This window comes from Nanorana parkeri, unplaced genomic scaffold (genome assembly GCF_000935625.1).
Source record: "Nanorana parkeri isolate BGI_ZX_2015 unplaced genomic scaffold, ASM93562v1 scaffold120, whole genome shotgun sequence".
Lineage (NCBI taxonomy): Eukaryota > Metazoa > Chordata > Amphibia > Anura > Dicroglossidae > Nanorana > Nanorana parkeri.
The window spans coordinates 1,434,792-1,458,984 of NW_017306388.1; the positions used below are offsets into that span (position 1 = coordinate 1,434,792).

The 24,193-nt window shown below is 42.3% G+C and overlaps 1 protein-coding gene across 1 annotated transcript in view; it reads right to left on the reverse strand.

Moving 5' to 3' along the window:
* SCUBE1 (signal peptide, CUB domain and EGF like domain containing 1) overlaps positions 1-24,193 on the reverse strand; it is a 233,039-nt gene that overhangs the window by 101,682 nt on the left and 107,164 nt on the right. The window contains exon 5 of the mRNA XM_018553435.1: positions 5,772-5,897. Coding sequence (XP_018408937.1) covers positions 5,772-5,897 — 126 coding nt within the window. The remainder of the gene's footprint in view (positions 1-5,771; positions 5,898-24,193) is intronic.

The window sequence follows — 24,193 nt, forward strand, 5'->3', positions numbered from 1 at the left end:
TTGTCCAGGAAACCTGTACCTGTAAAAGAAGAGATAGTAAATACTTACTTCTCCTGCTACCGACAAAGAACACCACTTCATTAATGAAAAATAGCCCCCTGAACTTCCCGGAGTTGTTGAGCTCTTTGGTCCCCGGCAGAACTCACTTGTTCTTCCTGCTGACCTTTACATTACTAGAGGACACAGTGGTGACATGGTTTTTTTTTTTTTATCATTCCTATTTTTATTAAAGTATTTTGTTTTCATACAGAAAAAGTGACATGGAGTTTGGAAGTAGGAACCATTGAGAGCTGCAATCAATCTATTGGACGATGTCTAGAGAGGCTGCAGGCAGCACAAAGACATGCACACAATTGAGATCAGCCAGATTAGGCAATTACCTTATCATGTCTGAGCATTTTAAAAGGAAACCTGTAGTGGAAATACACAAGAAAAGCTGAAAATAGGAGAGAGACACTTGCTTATGTCTTCATTGCACTTGAAAGCTCCAGAATCCACAACACCCAGTGAGCTATTGGCAGTTTTTAGTGCCAAAGTCAGGTCAATCAAGCCCCCTTCAGACCATAGACTGCCCATCTACCAATGCAGGTCACTGAGGCCCTCTAGCCAATAAAGAGACCTGCAATGCAGAGCTCCTACTTCTCAGATGCAAGTCAAAATGTACTTACAGAATATCCCAGTTTCAGTGAACCCAGGGCAACTAGGGAAATAAATAGCACCTCTCAGTGCCTATTTTGAAAGCAAACTCAAAGTGTACAGCCCACATTAATCTAATATGCAGGCCTTAAAAAAAGTAGGGAAGGGATGTAAAAGGCAGCAGTAGCCTACTGTCAGCTTTGCAAAGCAAGGCTCACTTTCTGCAGTTCCAGATAATCTAACCTGAAGGAGGTATGTTAGGGCACATAACCGACAGCAACTATACTATACTGACATCTGTACAGTCATAAAGGAATCACTAAACCCAAAAACACAATATATTGCAGCTTATACGAGATTAGATTAGGGCTGCAACAACTAAATCGACATAATCGATTATAATCGATTATTGAAAAAGTTGTCAACTTTTTCAATCATCGATTAATCGGCTTCCGATAAGTTGGCCCTGTTCCCAGCTCCACACACGCTGCGCGCCGCACCTCCTCCACACCTCACGCACGCCGCTGCCAGACCCGACAGAATCAATGCTCCACACGCCGCACCTCCTCCCCGCCTCACGCTCACCGCCCGCCCACATCCACGATTGGCACAGGGACGCGGGGAGAAGAAGTAAGGAGGAGCAGGTGTGAGGGGATGACAGCTGCCGATAGACAGGCCCGATCTCAGAAGCAAGTTGCTGGAAGACTGATCAGGTAAGCCTGCACTTTCCCACACATGGGATTTGTATTCCTCTATAGCTGATGGTACATTGTGCTGTATATTATACAGCACAATGTACCATCAGCTATAGAGGAATACAAATCCCAGCAATACATTACACACTGTATGTATAATGTATTGCTGGGATTTGTTGTATTCCTATATAGCTGGTGGTATTCTGCATTGTGCTGTATAGAGGACTACAAATCCCAGCAATAATACATTATACAGTGGTGCAATGGCGAATACCACTAGCTATAGTGGAGTACAACAAATCCCAGCAATAGTACATTATACAGCGCAATGCAGAATATTGCCAGCTATAATGTACTTTTGCTGGGATTTGTTGTATTTCTCTATAGCTGGCGGTATTCTGCATTGTGCTGTATAATGTACTATTGCTGGGTTTTGTAGTCCTCTATAGCCGGTGCCATTCTGCATTCATTGCTGTATAATTTTACACTTTTCATTTCACTATATTGCACACCACTTTTTTTTATTTTTTACTTCCACCGCTCCAAACTTGCTCTGGATTAGATATGGTGGATGCATTCATTTTCTTTTTTTTTAGGCTAAATACATTTTCCCATCACTTTCTGTGCACCAAACCAAGTTCTAAAACAATGTTATCAGCCTTCCCGACCATGTTTTGTAAGCTACAAATCCACCTACGCCACCCCCCATGTAATGGAAATAAGGAGAGGTGGAGGTGTTTATAGTACAAATTTGGAGAGCAGCCAAGGGTGACAAAGTCGCTCCTTCATGGAAAGGGTGAGGATTGTTGTCAGCCTAGGACAGGAAGTGCGTTACTGGTACGATCACTAGGTGGAATTTTTTTAAAAAATGCCTGAAAAAAAATGACCGATAAGCTGCAAAATATTCAATATTTGTTTTTGGGATTAGAGGCGCTTTAAATGATTTTGATTGAAGACTGTCCTGACATCAGGCCTCCGTAAACTGCTACTGCATGATCAAGCGCTAGAACCCTCCCTATGCCTTCTTGCTTGATTTAAACAACCTATCTGTACAGTACTGCTGATCTCGGTTTTTAAAGTTTGCTACCATCACAGGTTTACTGTAAAGTACAACTCTGGCCAGGCTGCGAACATTTACAGATGTTCATATTCTTACCGAGATGTACTGTAAATGAGCTTTAAAACCAGCACTCACTGACCTCTGTAGCTGCAAGCACTGTGGAGCAATTCACCCTCAAAGACCCAAATTGAAAGAAATCAATGCTTTTTTTGTGAACTATGAGGATGAATTGCTCCCCAGTGTCTACAGCTATAGAGATTAGTAAGGGTTTAAAATAAAGTCTATTTAGTGCTTGTGAAGAATATCCAAATTGCGTTCACATCTGAGGTCTACTGCAGCTCATCAAAAGGAAAAGGTATACAGCAGCCAGTCAGATACTTTATATTTAATTTGGCACTACCTACACATATTTGTGGCAGGTCACAGTACATTTATTCAATGTAATTAGTTTTTCTGTTGAAGCCACAAAAATATTGCCTGAGCTGATGCATATGCTTGATATCAAAGGCTGAGGATATCTGAGGTAAGATCAGTAATTATTACACACCTGGGGCTTTGTGCATACCTGCAATAGCAAATTTGGATCAGTATTTTAGATATGAAGTTTAAATACAAATGCAGGTCATTAAGAGGAAGTGGGAGAGGTTGAAACCAGAAAAGTGGCATGCTAAGGATAGCTCACTTGTGTTAAAGACAGTAAAGGGGAATACTGCTGCAGGTTACAAGTGTAATTTATTTTATTACAACTATTTGTTATGTATGGGTTTCGGAGTTAAGCCAGCGTGAGATGTTAATGATTACTGCAAATTACTGTTTTAATACCATTGCCCTATCAACAAAATATTCTGCTTATTTAGGGTTTAAATACAGTGGGAAAAATTAAATAAGGCCCTTGCATACATTCCTGGTGGTGTGGATATAGTTGGAAGCTGTGCGTCGAAATTGGGAAACCCGTGCAACATTTTATTAGTTCCACCGTGTACTAGGGAATATGCACCGATACCAAGTATCATACTCGTACAAGTAAAAGTACAGATACTTTTCGAGCTCCAAGACTAGACTAGAGAAAAATGCAAAAGCTAGGAGGCAGCTGTCATTTGTAAGGAGCACACAGAACTCCTGGGATTTGTATATCTCTGGTTTAATGTATGATTTTGTTTTTATAAATATAAATAAAGTGATGCACCGATACCATTTTTGCAAGTACAAGTACTGATACATTTTTGTTTATTGTCTTGTGACAGTTTTTCTAAAACAATATCGCCTAATGAATTCAGGACAGTGGTGGAGTGCCACAGCCAGGTCCCAGCTGCAACCACTGCAACCCTGGTAGTTCTCATGAAAATGCCAAGTATCTGCACTGATATCTGAAAAGTATCGGTGCATTCCTAGCGTGTACAACAAATTCAGGTGCTTCGAATTTGCAACACTTTTACAGAATTTCCTTATAAATACCACAAATCCATAATACTGCCATATCATTGGTAAGAAAAGTGGATGTAAATAAGAGCTCTTCCATGTCAGAGAAAGTTGGCTGTGTTGCACATTTATTAATTGTGTCACAGCTTTACGACAAAATTAGAACTAGTGAGGACAGTAAAGTCACACACCGCCCCTCTTCCAATCAAACAACGCCTTGTATTTATTGATACATTAGACTAGGTGTTCTTAGAATGACAGCTGAGACGAGCGAACTAGGTACCCCCTATGTTTTCAGAGCAGAGGGGAAGCATCTGAGCACAGCATAGTACCGGATGATCGTGGCCATCACTGTAGAAGTTCTGGCTAATACAGTTCTCTACAGGATCCCCAACAGCCAATCAGGTATCACATATGCATAGTTACAGTGGGCCAAGCTGGACCAAAGTAAATATGCGTAATAATGTATATCTGGAATTCAGCTTCAAAAAGTGCTGGCTATTTCTTTCATTTGGACATACGTGCTGCCACTGTTGGCCACACATTCTTCTATACTTACTCTGGGTGACAGTGTGGGGCAGTATGTCAAATGTTACATACAAGCTGCAACATTTGCTGCACTACTGCAAGACAGATTTCTAATGAGCTTCTACTACACACTTTATATATTTCACAGATTGTGTTCCAAGGTGAATTCCCATGAAGTAAATATATTTTATACAACATGCACCTGGAGGTGCCCACAACAGTGCACCTCAACCATATACCCACGCGGTTGTCATGCAGCCCCATTCATTACAATGATCGCGTTTGACTGGCGGCACCACCTGCCATGCTGTATGTTTTTTGTACGCAGCACTGATTAGCCGCAGTGCTGAAATTGCAGCAGGCAGCTAGGGAGGCGGTAGAACCGCAGATCAACTGCCAGGTTTTACCTCCCCTTTGCCACCCATGTGAATGAGGTTTAGGCTGTATGATTACATTACAGTTCAGAATAGATAAATACTATACTGTAACCATAAGGCAGCAGAACGAGAATTCACCTAAGCAACCACTGAAAGTAGGTGGAGCTGTAAACCACGCAGAGGCCTGACTGATGGAGTTTTCAAAAGAAATAGGATTTCATCCAGCAAAAACTGAAATATCAGGTTCGGTAATAGTTACTTTTAAAAGCAGGTAATTCGATTTTGGCCAATAATACAGGGGGATAAGCAGCACAAAAGAAGAGGGATGAGGATGATGTTGTAATTCATGGCACCAAAGTTTTGAGCATATGACATTCGTGACATGACTAGAAAAAAAAACACATTTTTAGCTTTGATAAGCAAAAAGCAGTAACAATGTATAAAAGTATCTATACTCAGTGTTTTTTTTAGCTTTTAGTAGAATGGGAAAAGATAAGAACCCCTGCTGGGTTATACTGCTATCCAGAGCTCCATTAGAGAGATTTCACCTTACTTCCTGTAGAGGGGACATCCTTTTTACCAGACAGGAAGTGAAGGATCTCTCAAACGGTGCCTTCGACAGCAGGAAAACTTGACTCGGGTTTAGATAGACTTTAATGCTGAGAATTTGAGTACTGCAATTTTTAGAGTCAAATAAATCACTTCAAAGACAACCAAGGCAATTTTTAGAAGTTGAAAAGAGTTTCAGTAATAAGTGTTTCAGATCAATAGAAGAAGCTTCTTTGTGTGCCACCAATAGCCTTTTTCTGCAGATCAAAGATTTTACCACTCATAGGCCCAAGCTAGAAAAAGTTTGTGGTGATTCCCAAAGTTTCATTAGTCAATTAAAGATTACAAGAGGTCTCATCGCCTATCATCCTGGGTGAGACATCTTCCTGTTTATGGCTACCCACACATTCAGGCTTAATGAAGACAAGCAAGGATTGGCGGCAAATGAGCCTGGGGTTTTGTCAAGGTGCCACAAAATACTAATGAAGAAAATGTGCAACTACCTACATGTACAGTCCCTCTGGTTCTTTGCAAGTTCAAAGCCCGGGCGACACTCGCAAGCTACTCCCACTTTCGGCGTCTCTCGGCAAATATGAGCACAGCCATGGTCCTTGTTCATGCAGTTCATGCCTTCTGTAAAGAAACAAAGAAACATCAAAGGGGGAACTTCAACTAACATACTGCGTGTTGCTCTTCACCTTAAAAAGTAGCAAAACGCTGAACGATGTATAGTTCACAAAAAAGGCAGACAGAGAGCAAAGGACTCCAGTATACACCGGTATTGCCTGTGGTCTCCGTGCAGATGTTTTCCCCCCATTTCTGATTTACCATGCCTTGTTCTGCACTGCATCTCTGCATGGAGACAGACATGTTGGTAGAGGTAGGACATATACTTCCTCACGGCAGAGCCTCCAGCAAGAACAACAGTAAGCAGCACAATAGTGACAGCACCAAATCGCATTAGACTAGCAGTTAGAGGTAGCAGTGTCTTAGGCCCCTTTCACACAGCCGGTCCGATTGAGTCCAAATGTGAGTTTTTAAGACGGACCTGATCGGATGGTCAATGCAAGTCTATGGGCAGCCGTGTGTAAAAGGACGAGTGTCCGTTTACACCCGGTTACCCCCAGCTCTGGAGAAACAGAAGGATCAGAGATATGTTTTGCCGCACTGGATCGGGGGTAATTCCCCACAGACCAACAAGGGAGTCGGCAGTTTGACATTCGCTCCGTACTGCTATGATCAGGAGGGGATCTGTGCACAGCCCGTGTGAAAGGGACCTTAAATCTCTCACTGCAGATATGAGGCTGTAGGCACCGGAGTGCCTAGGCACCCTCAGATACCAGGAAGCGCTCTGCTATTTTGTATTACCATGTCTACATTTTCCACTGTAAAGAGTATCTTAACCCAAAAACTAAAATTTTATACTGCATATAGCAGCTTACCAGCCTTTTCCCTCTGCAGGCTTTTTTTCTTTTACTTGGTGAGCTGCCAGTAATATACTTCCTGTTCTAGGGTGACAACACTCGCCTACTGTATGGCATTTATGAAGGAGAAGCCTTGTTACCCTAGGACAGACTACAATCACCGACCCCTCTCACCTTCTCTATAACAGATATAAAAAGATTTCTGTAGACCAGAAAGAGAACTGGTAACAATGGGACTGATAACAGACAGCACAGGCAGAGGGCACCGGAAGTTATCAGGTCACAATAATTCTGGCAGAAACAACAGGTATTTTTTTGTGAGTAATGAACACATTTAAGAGAACATTTTCAATTGCATAGTTAACAGACCAAAAGGGATCCAATAACAGGAGCTCAGTTTTAGGGTTTAAATACCATATAAAGTACATCTAAAGCCAAACCCTCAGTTTTGGATGGAGGGATGGAGGCCTGGAACCCCCAGCAGATTGTCTTTGTTGTCTGTGTTCCCACTAGGGAGATTCACTATTTGATCTGGTGGCCACTGTGCTGTGATTAAAAGTGATGGAGAATCCAAAATTGCTGTCCTGGAACGCGCGTGTACTTAAACCTAACATTTCTGTTCTTCTTCTGGGGAAGACTGGAACTTTTGGCCTAAAGGCAAGCATGACCAACAAAGTGTGCCTCAGTAAATGGGTGGCTATGGTGAATAGGTGGGTGTTGTCTTAAAGGACATGGTGCACTGCAGGAGTAGGTAACCTCAGCACTCCAGATGTGACATAGCTATAAATCCCATCATGCTTCTGCCTCTTGGAGTCATGCCTGTGGCTGTCAGTCTTGCAATGCTTCATGGGAATTGTAGTTACACAACAGCTAGAGTGCCAAGGTTGCCTAGCCCTGGCTTACTTTAACACACCCTTACAATGTACTATCTTGACAGGTTCTTTTTAAGTAGTGATGCTAATTACATTTCATGAGACACAGATAACCACTGGAGGGAGCATTTACAAATCTGTACATAGCAATCCAAAATTGTTACAGCAAAACAAAAATGTGACAGTCATAAATTCATAAGTCCAAATAACTTTCAGGTAAATATTACAATAATAGCTATAATGTCTACTATTGCCTCCCTTTAAAAGTCAGTCCTACAAAAGTGACAAAAACCAGATGAGCTGAGCGAGTCCCTAAATTCTAATATGTCTTTGTGATCTCCATGCCTCAATTTCCTACTTCTCTAGAGGTCAGACTGCAACACTGTTACTTCGTAGCAAGCGACAAAGCGAGAGGCTGAAGCAGGGGACTGATCTGTGCCAGACATTTGTGAACACAGCCAAGAACTGCGGATGGACATTTGGATGGACTGATCCTTCAAACTGCACGATGAGTTAAAATTAGCAATCCCAAACCCATCAGTACACGCCGTCTCTTCTCCTGTCCCCCCTGCAATGGTCCATATAGAAGTTTTAAACTGTGCAAATAAACAAAAACTATAAGAAAATTCAACGGCGTCCCAGATAAACTGAGGCTTCGGCGGGGGATTTAGAGCCTAGCGTGAAGCCTCAGCGATATCAGCCAGAGCTGCTTGGACCGCTGCAGACGTGACAGAAAAGATGGAGCAGGTCACATGTCCCTAGACAAACAAATGAAAGTCTGCTCTGCAGGGACATGTGTTTTCAATTTCAAAATAAAACAGGCCGGGTCAATGGACAATCACCCCCTGCAGATGGGATTGTGGTCTTAAGCACGTGGGATAGTCCCCCGCTCTGCGTGCACATCTGTCATGACACCTCAGAGCTGGGCCCTGTCTGGAGGCTCAGGAACATACATATGCGTCAGCGCATACAACTTTATCTTGTCAGCACTGGGAGAGAAATGATTTGTGGGGCTGGGAGGCTGAGGGGGAGGCTAGAACACTTTATAACTGCCAAACCACATACACACACACCCCCATCTTTACTATTAGGGAAAACACTTCCAACAAAAGCTACACGGTCAAAACAAACAGAATTTGGGAACGCGATTATCTTTATTTTTTGTGTGTATTGCAATCCGTTTTCAACTCTCTGTGACTGAATGCCTTCATAAGAGAAGAGTTTTCAGTCTGAGGGATTAGGTCTTTCACTTTTATTTATTTAATACGGTCACATGAGAAATAGGATGGTTGCCATTGTTAAAAACTCTTTTGAAAACTGCTAGTTTACTGTCTAATTTGAATATTTTATGAGCGACTGACTCCTGCATGTAAATCAGCAAAGTCAAATGACCAGCCAGGCCCCCAGCCTTTCCTGAAACAGAGGCCAGCAATGGAAGCCTCAAAGATGAACATGTTTCCTTTAAAGCCTAACTACAATCATTGTTTTCATGTTTGAAGTACAACTAAACCCAAATCATGTAATATTGAATGGTGTAGGAAACAATGAAAACCCTTTTTTTATGTTTGTCTATCATAACGATTTCCTCATAACGAGGACGATTTCTCATCACTTCCAGTTCTGTAGACAGAAGTAAGAAAAAATCTCTCTGATGTGGGGGAAATGCCCTTTTATACAGATGTCACCCAAACAAGTCTTACTAGGGATGCACCGATACCTATATTGGTGCCGATACTGGGCACCACTTTTCATGAGTTGTCATACTCATGAAATGCCTCGTTACTAAACAACAATACCAGCGCTTTACATTTTTACACTGAAATGGCTGCCTGAGGTCCCGCACTTGCTGGGGACCTCAGCAGCCTTCCTGTGAACTGCAGCATCTGTTTACAGCAACGACCCACACATCCTCCTCCTCCTTACTGGGGAGCCAGGGCGCTACTTACAGTGCTTCTTCCGCCTGCGGACCCATGGCGAGACCCCGCGCAGCCCACCTCAGACCCCCCTCAGACCTTGAAGACATCAGACCGCCAGCCAAGAGCAACACGGAGTATTAAGCATTGCTGTGTAATATATTGCTGGGATGTGCAGTCCTTTATAGCTGGTGGTATTCTGCATTGCTGTATAATTTATTGCTGAGATTTGTAGTCCCTCTACAGCTTGGAGTCAGTGGCAGAACTGCCATGGTTGCAGCTGGGACAGGGCCCTGGCACTCCACCACTGTCCTAAAAAAATAGTCTAAATTGTTTTAGAAAAACTGTCATTACACTAAAAAAAAAAAAAAAAAAAAGTATCGGCAATTGGTATCAGCAAGTACTTGAGGAAAAGTATCGGTACTCATACTTGATCTTGAAAAAATGGTATCGGTGCGCCCCTAATTAAAGGACAACTTGTACTAAAGGAACAACTTGTACTAAAGGAACAGTACATAATTACTAGCTCACTAGATAAATATAAAAATTGGAACTCCAACACAACCACAACTTTAACACCTTTGGAAAGGGCAGGGAAATGACATAACCTCTGTCAGGATATCATTGCTTTGTGTCCCTTGTTTCTGGGAGGGTTTTTTTTTTTTTATTGTTTTCAGTGACCCAACAGGAAGAGACGGGAATGTCCCCAATGGGGACATTGCGATAAAGAGCCTGACACGTCTCACTCAAGAACAAGAAGAAATATTTTGTCTGAAGCTCTACTTTAGATGTACTTTCATTTTAAGAAGACAGGTCTGCTTCAGACCTTCTTATATTAATACTATGTGATAACAACTAGACCCAACATATAAAAAACATTATGCAGTTGGTCTGTTTTAAAAGCCTGGAACAGAACCTGGAACTGTCATAGGAGGTCTGCCATGCATACAAGTGATACACTGTAGAATTGTTTCTTAACCTTAGGACTGCAGGTATCCCATGAAGTGCGAAAGAAACATTTGGTTGAAACTAAGGCAGGAGTGACCGGAGCAGTGTAGCCAAACATTTCTATCACTTGGACAGAGTCCTACTCAGCTCTGGCCCTGAAAACCCCCAATAATCACAAAGTAAATAACATTACAAGACAGCCACAATAAAACACGCATAATACGATCCAAAATCAAGATATACTCCTAGAAAAATAAATTGCCATTTTCTTCCAAACAACTGTATTTCCTGTATGTTCTGTACTAGAAACTTAACTTCAGCTCGGTGCCAAGAGAAGAAGTAAGATGTAATCATTTGAAATTCTGAGTAAGGTTGAAGGATCACTTAGGCTCTATTCACACATGAGCGGTTAACATAAAAAAAACAATGCATTGTTCAGACTATTGCAGCGGCCGTGCAATACCAGACCTGCAAAATACTCCAAGCGCGATTTTATGGGTGGATTCCACACGTTCCGGCTATACTAATAGTCGCAAACATGCGGAATCTGCACATTACTGTTTGCACGGTTTTGTTCCGTGCAACTGTGCGGAAAATGCTACTGCTATCTGTGAATGGAGCCTAACACCCAAATGATAAAGATGTGTATATTAAAAGACATACGCAGTGGGTTATTATACTTAAAAAAATATATACTTATTTTAAAAAAACATATCTGATAGCACACAGTTCCTGCTTAGCTCTAACCCGCACTTCTGTGCTGTTTAAGGCTCCCTCTAGTGGTGACCACATGTTGATCACATGATCCAGACGATAAGGGAGTACTAGCCAATTAGAACTTTTACTTTTTAATAGAGGTCATATGACCAAGCATCTAGACCAGGGGTAACCAAACTCCGGCCCTCCAGCTGTGGTGGAACTACAAATCCCATGAGGCATTGCAAGATTCTCACAGCCACAGACATGACTCCTGGAGAGAGATGCATCATGGGATTTGTAGTTTCACCACAGCTGGAGGGCCGGAGTTTGGCTACCCCTGATCTAGACCTTCACATGTGTCTTGCATCATGGAGCAGCATTTTCTCCACGAAAGGCAATTATATAAGCCTTGTAGGCAGTGGTTAAAACTCTTGTCCATATACTACCATCTGTGACATCTGGCACAATGGGAAATAAGAGGAAATACGCTTTACACTGGAACAGGCACCCCCACTGGAAGATTTCCCTTCTTTTCCAACTCTGGTAACAAGAAAAAAAAAAACAAGGTAGGTAGTCAATAGTAAAACCACTAAAAAATAGGTTTTTCCTATGTTAATGGATGTCCCTTTCACCTGTTGTGGCATGTTCTCTTTTGTCTTCAAGCTGCTGGATCTAGCCAGCATACCAGGCCCGAGCTCTCCAAGGCAAAGTTCATGGGCACATGAACCAGGGAATAGAAAACAGTTGTGCTCTAGGAAAGCCCCCACCGCACCCCACTTCTGCAGCAACAATGCCAAATTGTGCTAGGCTAAAGATGCGGTACCCATAGCAACACCATCAATACCATTTTCTGCATCCCTTTGCTACAAGTTCACCATCAATGCAGAAATTGAAAAACAATTATCTCACCGGCAAAAGGAAAGCCAAATGACGTGAAAAAAAGGGAAACTTTTCGGAGTAACTTTTCCCCCCTCTTCTTTTCTTACTGTGAATAATTGTCTCTAGAGGAGCTTTTAGTTGGCAAAACAAACAATTCACGTGGATGAAAGGGTCTAGCAGGGCAGCACAAATAGAATGAGTTTGAATGACCATCGGATGCAATGTTCTTCGGGACATCAAAAGAAGTTTAACAAAATGTGTCGAGCACAAATCTGCCACTTTAAGGGGCATTCAAGGGCTCGACTTCACCTGTTTCTCCAATACATCCCATTAAAGAAGAGCTTGGGACTAAAATAAGAGTGCTGCTATAGTCTTTAACATCATAGTTGTAGAGATACAAATGATTAAATCCTAAAGGTTATCAAAACCATAATAAACGTCTCTTATTTGTTTCTCTTTGTTCTGTTAAATATACAGTACGTTTGAAAGTGTTTTGTTATATCTGTTCAATAAGTGAAACAATGACCTAAGGATAACTTCCTTTGCTCTCTGCCTGTGCTGGCTGTTATCAGTTACACTGTTCTTGATGACCTCATTTTTTGGGTACAAAAACCCAACCCTAGTAATTATCCAATTTAAGGCTCTTATCTAGTTGCTTAGCTAAATCCAGGTGGTAATTCTTTATTTTTTTTTAGCCGGGCAGTTTTTTTTTTAGTTATTTATTTTTTTTTTTTAAGTGCTCACATGATCAGTAATGTGTAACACTTTCAAAAGGTGTCAGGCTAGGGGTAGGCAGAAAAGGTGGCCATCTTGGGCACTTCTGCAGGAGGTACAAAACGGACAGGATCTGCAACCTATGCTGCTGAAGTAGCTTACTAATCAAGGAGCACACTTTGGCCTGCTTTTTTTTTCACCTGCTCTCTGAACAAACATTGTGGCGCCATTCAAAATAATTTAAACTCACTAGCTCACATTACTCCAATGCAGTAGTATAAACAGCCCTAAATGTTATCAAAGGATGGCTTTTGCTCTAAAATGGCAGTGGGACATTATTATTTGGACAGCTTAGATAGACAGTTTTTTTTTTCCTGGAGTGGGTGGGTTACTACCAGGAATCATTTAGGAGCTGCAGCAGTGCACATGTGCTGAATAGGAATTTACTGACAGGTAGGGAGAGCGGAGTGATGACTCATTAATGTGCCAGATCCTTCTAGGTCCAATTAGCAGGCTAAGGGTGTGTCCTTAACCAAACTATACTGCTGCTATGGAGGCAAGAACCTTGCTTTGTTTGTGGCAGGGTTGGCAGGATCAAAAGACTGGAAGATTGCTTTTACCTATTGATCATAAGAACAGTTAAGTTGCTTCATTGACAAGTCACACATTTTTGTGGTCCCACAGTCATAACAATTTAAAATGAACCTATCGGGTACATTGATGTGGCCAAACTTACATTTCTCAAGAGAAACAGCACCAACCTCCCCCCTTCCAGAGTCAGTCTTCTTCCAGGCGGAATGATGTCCAGCATCATTCAACCCACTTTCTGTGAGCGCAGGGCGTCAAGGACAACCCTCGAGGGTACATCATGAAGCAGCCATGGCACACAGAAGAATTCTGCAGAGAACATGGCTCACATTTTTCTGTACTTTGTAAAGTTTAAAAAATAAAAAAAACACGTGTATTGCAGAGATGTATTCTGATTGAAAATTTTGTTTTAGCCCACCTAATAACATCATGCTGATGAAGAACACAGCCCATGCAGCAAAGCATTGAATATCCGCATTGCATCACAAAGCAGGCTTGATTCAAAAACGGTTTAGTGCCAACAGGTAGAATAGCACAGGCCAGAAGAACTCAATGTTCTCCACAAGTACCCAGCCAGGGTCACAGAGACACCTAAAAAGTTGCTTGCCGTCACAGGATGGGTTGACCATTTTTTGAACTTTACATTGGTGGCCATTTGAAGCACATTGTGCAGCAGCGCTCCTTTTCAAAGGTTTAAAAACTCTATGGAGATGCGAGTAAATTGTGAGCAAGACAGGCCAGGAACTGTTCACCCGTTATGAAGGAAAGGAAAACAGCACCAAGCTATTTATACCACAGAGAGAAAAAAAAGAAACATGGAATGGAAAATAAACATTAAAAATGTTAAAATCAGCAATTAGGTCTCCGAAAAAATACCTTCTATGTGTGAGTGAGGGGCCGTTTATTTGAAATGCAAGTACATATTTCATTTTAACGGGGACTAGGTTGACAGGAACAGCTGGAGACAGGTTCAGGAAGGAATACCCAGACATCAGTTCATGTTCATGCCGCACAGCTATGCTAGTGAATAGCTGCCAAGATCATTTCCAGGGATGCTTTGCATCCAAGCCTGACAACCTTAATACTGTCTTGGATGGACATCTAGAGCTAAATAATAATAAATATGTTTTCCCTTTAAAGAGATAGCTTGTATGGGTCCTTTTCAACATCTAGCAGAGAATTCAGGAGCCCTCAAAACTGGGGCACTTTGATATGGAAACAGTGGCCAGCCCATGGTCCACTCCATCCTGTGCAATGCTAACCGTTAGTGGAGTTGCCAGTCATAGTCAGAAGAAAAGGGGGGAGAAAGGTGAATAACGAAATAAAATAAACCCTCACCTGCCCCCTGGGCAATCTTTGCTGTGTTCCAGAGCTACACTGGCTGATGAGCCTACAGCATTTGACACTACCTCCCCTCCCCTACCCATGCACTGTGGTTCCAGCATTGGATTTGATGTCACTACTGGACACAGCAGTGATGAATGGGTCATGTATGGAGTCACAGGATGAAAGCAAGAAACAAGACATCTGACACACCGGGAAGGGAGCCGGATTCAGAAGATTATTCTCCAGGAGCAGTTATTCGATACAGCAAAGTGGGCAGAAGGACAGGTAGGTATTAAAGCCCAACAGAACTGATTGCTCAAAAATCTTTTGCCTTCCACAATTACAGAATAATTGATTTCTCGTGCCCCCAGCGGTTTTCTCTGTTGACCCCTACATTACCAGGGCCGGATTAAGAGCATCATGGGCCTGGTGCTGTTGGTCTGTAGGATGAGAAGGGATATGCCGGATTAGAGAGCCATAGAAAGCTTGTTCTAGAATTTTTCTTGAAATGTGGCAGCCAGCTGAGTTACCGAAAATTGGGTCACGTGTGCATGCGTGTTGAGCCTAGCACACCTCCAACAGCTGAGGCCACGTCACTTCCAGCATTGTTATAAGGCCCCGAAAAATCTCTGCCTGATTGTGTTCAGCCCGGGTAGCCTAGAATGCCATTGGGCACACCAAGGCCATGCGGGCTGGCGGGGCCTATTTTCAGTGATGGTCCGGGAGCTGGTGCTCCAGTAGCCCCTGTGTTAATCCGGCCCTGTACATTACTACAAAAGACAGGGGCGGGCAGACAGACCCACAATACTCACAGCGAAGAGGCCAGGCATCTGATTTACCCAGAACTCTGTTGGATGCTGAAAATCTTTAAACAAGATTATCTCTTCAACACAGTGTTATAGTACATCTAGTCCACTGTCAAGGCCTGTCTTAAAGGGATAGTGAAGTCAAAAGGTTTCTAAGCCATATTAAATGCTGATGAAATCACTTACAATGGATGCTGCGCCTTGATTTCTAAAAGTTTTAGCTGAATCAGCTGGTCCCCTGAGCACTGACCATGACATCCTGTTTTAGGGTGGTTCCTTTCCCTTGCAAGGTCCTATGGAGCCACCCTTGTGTGCTAGTAAGCTGTGGTTACTCCAAGAGGGAAAGGGCATGTTGGGTTGACCAAGAATAGAAGCTTCTGGACTCATATGGTGTGTATGCAATGGCATTTACAAGCTTGAAAGGTCCAACTCTGCCCATTGCAGGATGCGTGGCAGTTCCTAGCATGGTAAATGTAAAATGAGCACATGGTTTTCATTTTGATTTCAGCAAGTGCACTGACCTTTTCAATATGCTGTGACACAGTTCAGAGACCCCAAAACGAAAAACACCAGAAGAAACCTGCTTTACGAAAAAAAAGAAGCAGACACCCTAATGTTTATAAGATAAGGCAAGAAAGAAGGTGGGGTACCCTATCAGAAAGTGGGAAAGAAAATGAGATAATACGTACGGGTGGAAAATAAAGTGTAATTATACTGAGCTAAATGAAATCTTACCCAAATGTGTTAATTCTTACACAGGTCAAGAGTCAGACATTATTTAGATACTGTCATATAAGAGTTGCGCCTCTAAGGAAAACAAATTCAGTAGATCCCATTTTTCATCCAGAAACCGCACGAGTTGTTCAAATCACTGGGATTGCACAAGATACTGAAATTAGGGACAATTCATGTGCAAAAGGAGAACAGTCAGATAGCATGGCTGCACTCATTGAAAGCATCTGGAGAAAAAAAAAAAAGTGTCCTTATCCTGGCCTGTCACAGCTTTCAAGTTTGACCTAAAAGAAGCCTTTGTAGCAATAAGCAATAATTCATCCTTTATGCTAGTTGAAGCCTGGACTCCTTTCAAGGAAAGGCTGCTAATTCCACAGAATGTATTCATTGAGGTTTCAAAGCGTGGATGTCCGAGCTCAATTGTACTGAGGCTCGGAGCTTGCAAGCCATGTGGCTACAACATATTCCAGAGAAGGAGCCAATACCAAACAGCAACTCTCTGAACAGGAAAACAAGTAATGAACTAATAATCTGCTAAGGGTATTTATACCCTTAAAATGGACTGGGCATTAGGAGTACTTTTCTTTTCCATATTGAGTGCTTTCATACTAAGCAATATGGAAGTTTAACAGTTCCAGGTGTTAACAACATCTTACAGTACTCTGCAGGACAATGCCTTTGTCCGTTTTATCTCCAGAAGGATAGAGCCATCCTTGTTCTAGGGTCAGTATCTACTTCCTGGACTGCGATGACGGCTCAGAGATGACTAAATCGTGTAAATCCTGGTGCCTGTGCAGTTCTTGGCTGTCTTCACAAATGTCTGATCAGCCTTTGCTACAGCCTTCCACCTGTTGTTGCAGTTGCATCACTAGGAGAGAGGAAACTGGAAAGGCTTCCATCTGCCTACAGCAAACTGGTGACATAATCTCAACCTAAACAAAGTCACCCTACTGGAGTTTAAAGCACGAGTTCCCTTTTAACATAGATCCTCCCCAGCAACCAACTTCTTTCCATTGGCCCCTGAACTATCCTAAGCTGAACACCTTAACCTCCGCACCTGCTTGCTTACCTCTGATGGGAATGGCCTCCTTCGTTTACCTTCTGATTGGCCAAATTAAGCACCGCCCTGCGGCGCCTGTGCTATAACGCCCTATAGACTTGAATGGGACACTGCGTTAACAGAACAGGTATGTCACATTCAAGGTACCAGAGAGAGTTTAAGTGACGTAAACCCTAACAGTGAACTTCTCTTGTTTGCTCCATTTTGGTCTGTTAAATCAGCCTCTCTCAACCAGAGTGCCGTGGTTCCCTGGTGTGCCCCCTGGCCTCCTCAGGAGTGCCTTGAAATTTTGTGGTAATGAGATTGTGATGTGAAGGGGGAATGAAGGCTGATGTAAAGGGGGCTCCAGATGTAAAAGGAGATCTAATGTGAAGGGAGATTACTGATGCAAAGAGTGACTCTGATGTGAAGGGAGGGAGGATTTTGATTTCAAGGGGGCACTTCGATGTGAAGGGGAAAACCCACTTTTTGTGTATTTCTTGCATGTGGTCCCCCTTCAAATTTATGACATTTTAGGTTGGGGTGCCTTGAGATTTTACATACTTTTAGATAGTGCCGTGACTAAAAAAAAAGGTTGAGAAATACTGTTGAATATACAATGACAATGTATTTTGATCGAGAAGTGAAAAAAATAGCTGTTGATCCTGCCAGAAATCTTATCAACTGATAACTTCTTGTGCTGTCTGACTCTGCTGCATGAGAGTTGTGTCCAAAGAAAAGAAAAACGGGGGGAAGAAAAGTCTAAAAAAAGAAAAGGAATGCAGCCACCACATCTAAGGACTGGTAAACTGCAATATATTCCTTTTATGCACTTGGGTTTATATACACTTTAACTAGAACGACAGGGGAACAGAGAAGAGGCTTTTGAGGCTAATCAGGACTTCCAGCTTAAGATAAACATGCTGTTTTATGGCACGGAACGATGAGCAGCCTGGCCAAAAACGCAGAACACCTGGGCCGTATGATAATAATGAAAAATAAGATAATAATAGAAGTGACAGAGAATAAAGATACTACATAAGCAAATTTTGATGCACGTTTTCATGAGTGTGACATTCAAAGTAGAAAGTAGATGATGAATGACTTTACAGCGGATCTCGCGGTTTTGGACAGTATGGTAGACCACCTGTCAACAAGAGATCCTGGCTGTCTCCCCATAAATTCTCCTCCTGGCTGTTTGAGGAAATAAAATAGATAACATTCTGAAACGTAGAACACACTCATCAGAAAACAAGGTATAAATCAAGCCTGATGTCCACATTAACATCAGGAACTGATTTTCTACTGGGAACATAAAATCATCAGCTTCCAGACAGCTTACTCCAACTATCTGTGTCGGGAGATTTCACATAAGATAGCTGAGGACCTACAAACAACAAGCTATGTATTCAACAGCACAATCGAAATCAGACTGGTAGATATGGCCATTTGCCTTAGGATACTCGCCTGGTAGAGCTGCAGGGACTGCTTAAGCTGACCAGGTATACAAGAGAGTAGTCAGATATTAAAAAATCATCCAGCTACTAAAAGATGAGAAATCAAACTGGAGTGCAGAGTTTGGAGTGCATAATTAACAACTCAGTCAGTGCGATCTAAGCACAGTAATCCGTGTCTAGTGCCCTACAACTAGTATTTTTTTTTTTATTGCTGTTGTTGAAATGGGCCCCAAAGCAGGTTAAAAAAAAGCAGCTACGGCTGCAATAATTAGCTGTAACCTAAAGTTGTCCCCTGCAGCACTTCTATTGCACCACAAGACGCACTCATTCTTGGATTAGGTGATGCCCAGAGTTGGGCTTCATGTCAAATTACAGGAAAGGCATGGAACATGAGTATCATCTTTTGAAGGATACTTTCTTGCTAGCACTCCTGCATGCATAAAGGGATGTAGAGGCTGCAGTTTTACTTATTACATCACACGAGGGTCAGTTCACTAAGGTACTGTGCAGTCATACAGTCATATTATCATTGTGCACAATTTACAAATTTTTATGATCAACATTCATTCAATTTGTTTAAAATTCAGTAAAAGTTTATTGCACAGATAAGCTTAACTTATGGCATGTATGTATGCTTTAGTTTTAGATGTTTTTTGTTTTTTTTTGGGGGGAGGGGGGTCTGCAAAGTCTTATAACAGTTAATTCACTTTAATAACTTATGACTCAAGATCTTGCACTTATGTCCATGATCCTAGCAGATCCAAGAGGTGTCGCCCACACAGTGGAACAGCACAGCCACATATGGACCCCCTCCTGGCTGGTCCTCGAATCCCATTTCTTCCTAAGGAATATATATCTATGGTTGGGTTACATGATAGTGGGCCTCTCCATAGAAAACAATAGGATTAGAAGAAGACGGCAGTAGTGTTTTTGTAATCATCAATTAAATACATGGTGCTCCCTTTCCCAACATATAATACTGTCAAATACCACACCAGAGTTGGGAGAGACGGGGCCAGATTTTATCAGGTAGTTCCATTTTCCCAGTTCTGCTGCCTGGCTACCACAATGGAATGGCGGCAGCACTCAACACACACACACAATGTCCTACGTGTGCGCTTATTTGCATGCAGATGGCGGTGGCAGCAGGATTGGTTTAAATTTTTTACTTTATCACTTTTATTTTTAACATTTTTATATATTTTATCATTTTTATTTACTTTTTTTTCTCACCTAATTTTATTCCTATCACATGGGGTCTTACAATCCTCTAAGTGATAGTTTGGAGGTGACAGGTTCTCTTTATGGAACCTGCCCTCCAACACAGAACAGATGTTCTGTACAGTTCCTGACAGCTGAGACGGGTGGCACTGTGATTACAGTGCTCCGGTCTCAGTGATCACACAGAGCAGGCGAAGAACGGACGTTCTCTTTGTCTGAGCCGTTCTGCCATGGTCTTGTGTCCCCCAGAAGAGCTGGGAACCCCGAAAACCACAGCGGGCACGGACACGATCACCGCTGCTTGTTTGATAGAAGTGATCTGATCATATCACTTGTACTAAACGATTGGAGGTTCTCCACTGTACATTTAGCTCTGCTTGTCCGGAGCAGGGCTAAATGTACAAAAAAAAAACTACTCGCCTGGCGCCCGAAACTGCATGTCCCAGGCGTCGAGCGATAGGAATTCAACACCCCTGAGCTCCCTTTATGTGTTTGATCTAGCTATTGACTTGGAGTTCAGCTTAAACATAGCACAGCGTCAGGAATTGCGACCTTCAATCTATAATTGTTTCTGGGAAGTGCAGTCAATAGTTCAGACAAACCACAGTAACGCAATAAAATTCTGCCATTAAGCTCTTTTTCCTTTTTTTTTTAAGGCAGAAATCCATCAGAAATATTTATTTAAAAAAAGTAAAAGGTTAAACAAATATAGCTGGGCTAAAATACAGATAGGGGATAAAAATTAAACCATTGTGCTTATATTTAGAGAAAGTAAGACATATTGTGGGAAATCCATCAAAACTATCTGCCAGGCGCCCGCCACTGGAAATTCGACCAAACTCAACCGCCGTGGCACTAATTTTTCACGTCTTTGCATTTTAATGCAACTGGCAGAAGAACAGAGACTGCCAGTGAGGTTAGGTTAGAAGTTCATATATATGAAGACCATCCAATTATATATCAGCGATGATTATGTAACAAGAACTGCGAATAGTTCAGAATGCTCTGGAGGAATAGAACAGTTTACAAAAAGTAACTGAAAAGGGATGCTAATAAAATGTTAAAAAACTTAATTTATGATCACTGGGGTCCTTATTTAAATTCTAACAGTGGAACTTATATACCATATATGTTCTTATATACTTATATATGTTCAGATAGGATTAATCTAGGTTAGCCTTTCTCAACCTACTTATCCCTCTGACTCAGCACAAGGGGCGAAGGGGGTTCTTCACAGTAAGATCAGTTAGGGTCTGGAACTCACTGCCACAGGCGGTGATTTAAGCAAATAATGTGGAATTGTTCAAGAACTTTTGGACGATTTCTTAAGGGACCGTAATATACAGGGGTACAGGTACTCCTAGAATGAGATCCTAATAGGTTGGACTTGATGGACTAATGTCTTTATTCAACCTCAAATACTATGTAACCCCTGAAAAAAATGTAATTCCTAAAAGAAGCCCCTGATGGCACATTGTATTCTCATGATCGTTAAAGGAGAACTATGAGGTGAGGGATTTTTACTCAACCCCATAGTTCGAGCCGACGTGTGACAATGAAACTGTCACACGTCGGCTCAATAGATCGGGAAGTGAGCGAACACATACAGTCGCTCGCTCACTTCTCGATCCTGTCCCTGCAGAGAACCGTGACTGTCACGGCTCCCTGCAGGGATTCTCCCCCTCCCCGCTCCGATCCTTCAGCACTGACTGGCGGGAACGGATGGGGGAGGGTACAGCTGGCTCTGTCTCTAGATAGGCAGAGCCAGCTGTCAATCACACAGCTGGATGGATCTCGACAGTAATGTCGGGATTCGTCCCGGCTGCGGCGGTCTCAGTATACCGCGAGCTGTAGCTCGCAATATACCGAGCTTTGGGTCACGGGAGGACGCTAGTTTATGTCCTCCCATGACCCTAAGAAGAACTATGGGGAAAAGCACTGACCCCATAGTTCTCCTTTAAAGTGACACTTAACTCGGGAGTTAAACCTTAAAAAATAAATTCAAGTGCCTTAAGGAAAATTTATTTTATTTGTGTATCACTCAGCTGTAGATCTTCAAATCATCTCTGTAATTGGGGCTGACACTGTCCTTCCTTCTGGAGGGTGTCTACTTTTGTTCCCCATGGTCCCTGTGTGTGTTGTAAAGTAGCCACCGCTCCAAGCTCACTATCACGATGGACAACAATCTCAGTACAAATTAGTAAACTAAACGTCAGATTGAAGTCCATCACAGGAGCGAGCTGGGAGCGTTGGAAGGAAGTAGATTAACTCTATTTGTAAGTAAATGAAAGACAAGTTTGTTTAACTAATGAATGTAAGATGATTATAAGTCAGCATGCAGAGCTGTTTCCTATTGAGATTTTTAGTAAAAGGGGGTAAAGGTCCACTTTAAGTCACCAAGTTAGAGGATGCAGTAGTGGCTGATCTCTGTGTCACACATTTCTAAATACAGCCAATAACTGCACAGGCACCAGGACTTACATGACTGTGTCATCTCTGACCCAAAACCTTAGTCCAGGAAGAAGGTGCTGACCTTAAATGTTGGCTGAGCAAACTCAGCACTGTCCTGGACAGAAAAGCAGAGGAAGGCATTTTCCGGGGGAGTTGTTTGATCTCTGAGAGGTAATAAATAGCTGGAAGTGTTACACTTACACATTGCTTAGGATTCATGCACTTCACATGAAAAATGTTATATAGTGCTAGGTCCACTTTAAGTGCACTCCCTAGTTTACCCCACACAATCTTGTAGCTATAAGTATATAACATTGTCAAGTCAGTGGTACTATCTACTCTGTGGCTGACATAGCATGCACCCAAAGATAAGGGTACCGGCCAACTGCCTGATCTCAAGCGGGCATCTGGGGGCCGTCAGAATACTGGGGGTTAATTTATTAACCTGCGCAGATGATGCAAGACTTTCAGCCCTTGGATTGCTTTCTAGGTTATAAACAGATAACTGCACTTTTAGTGCAGATGCTTCAGCTTTCACTGCCCTGCTTGTAGCATTAAAAAACAAAACAGTTAAAACAATTAATGGGACTCCATTGTACTTTACGAGATCAGAGAATACTGCACGATGATGGCCTGCAGCTTCCCAGATTCTCTTTACAGCCTGAAATACGAAAGAAGCATCTCCAAGTCATCACTTCAGGAAGCTCTTAAAAGCATATCTAAAGTCCACTTTACTTACCTCCACTTCAGTGCTGCAACATCTACGGGCTCCCTCTTTGCCGAAGACTTCTTTGTCCAATCTTAATCCAACTTTGGCGTTTTCAGCCATTTAGACTGCACAAGAATGCGGAGATTGTACATTGAGCTGAAATTCAGTTTGCAATCTTTAGGAACAATCTAACAGGCTGGTAAGACAGTTTTACTGCAGAAGAGACATACGGAGACTCTTTTGCAGTACAAGTTCCACTTTTAGGAGGATGCCCAATTCAGCCTATTGCTAATCTACAAACTACTAAGAGCTCCCTTAGTGATGACCAGGAATGGCTTGTTCAACAGCAGAGCTGAATGTAAATGGAAGTCGAGGAGATGCAGGCCATGGGTTGGGGTGGGGAAGAGGGGAGATGACAGTTAAAGGATCTGCAATATGCATTCAACTAACCAATAAGGTCCTTAACCCCTTAGTGACAGAAGACGTACACTGTACGTCCCTGTCACCAGGAGCCCAAATGACTGTGCACATACACTGTACGTGCACAGCTATTCCGGGCTCCAGAATACGGGTAATCGCTGATCTCAACTAACGAGGCAACCACTAATGAAATAATTAAGCAGTTTCAGACGAAAGCAATCGGGTGTCTGCCAGTGATAGGAGTGAGGTGTGAATCACACTTCCGTTCACTGTTGGGCAGCCATACACAACGGGATTACAAAATCCTGATGTGTACTAGCTTTTTGTGGAATGCTTTAGCAAAAACTGAAAGCTGCCTGTTTCAGGCTTCTGATCGTTGTGGCAACCAGCTACAACGATCAGAAGTCTTTAGTGATATCTGACCTGACATGCTGCAGTGTATTTGTTAACACTGGCTTGTCATGTCCCACCCTGTCAGCAATAACTGACAGCAAGAGAAGTTATTAAAATGCACCTGTCTAACTAAGTGACCACTATTAGCTTTTACAGAAAAAGATTAAAAATGTTAGCTTTCAGTTTTAGGCTGAGAAGTATTGAGAAATGTATGAAATCCTAGGCATGTGAGACATTTCCAAATAAAGGACAAATAAATGAATTTATTTTAATACATTTTTTTTTAGCTGTGATATTTTTCTAAAAAAATAATAATCAAAACTGGGGGGGGGGGGGGG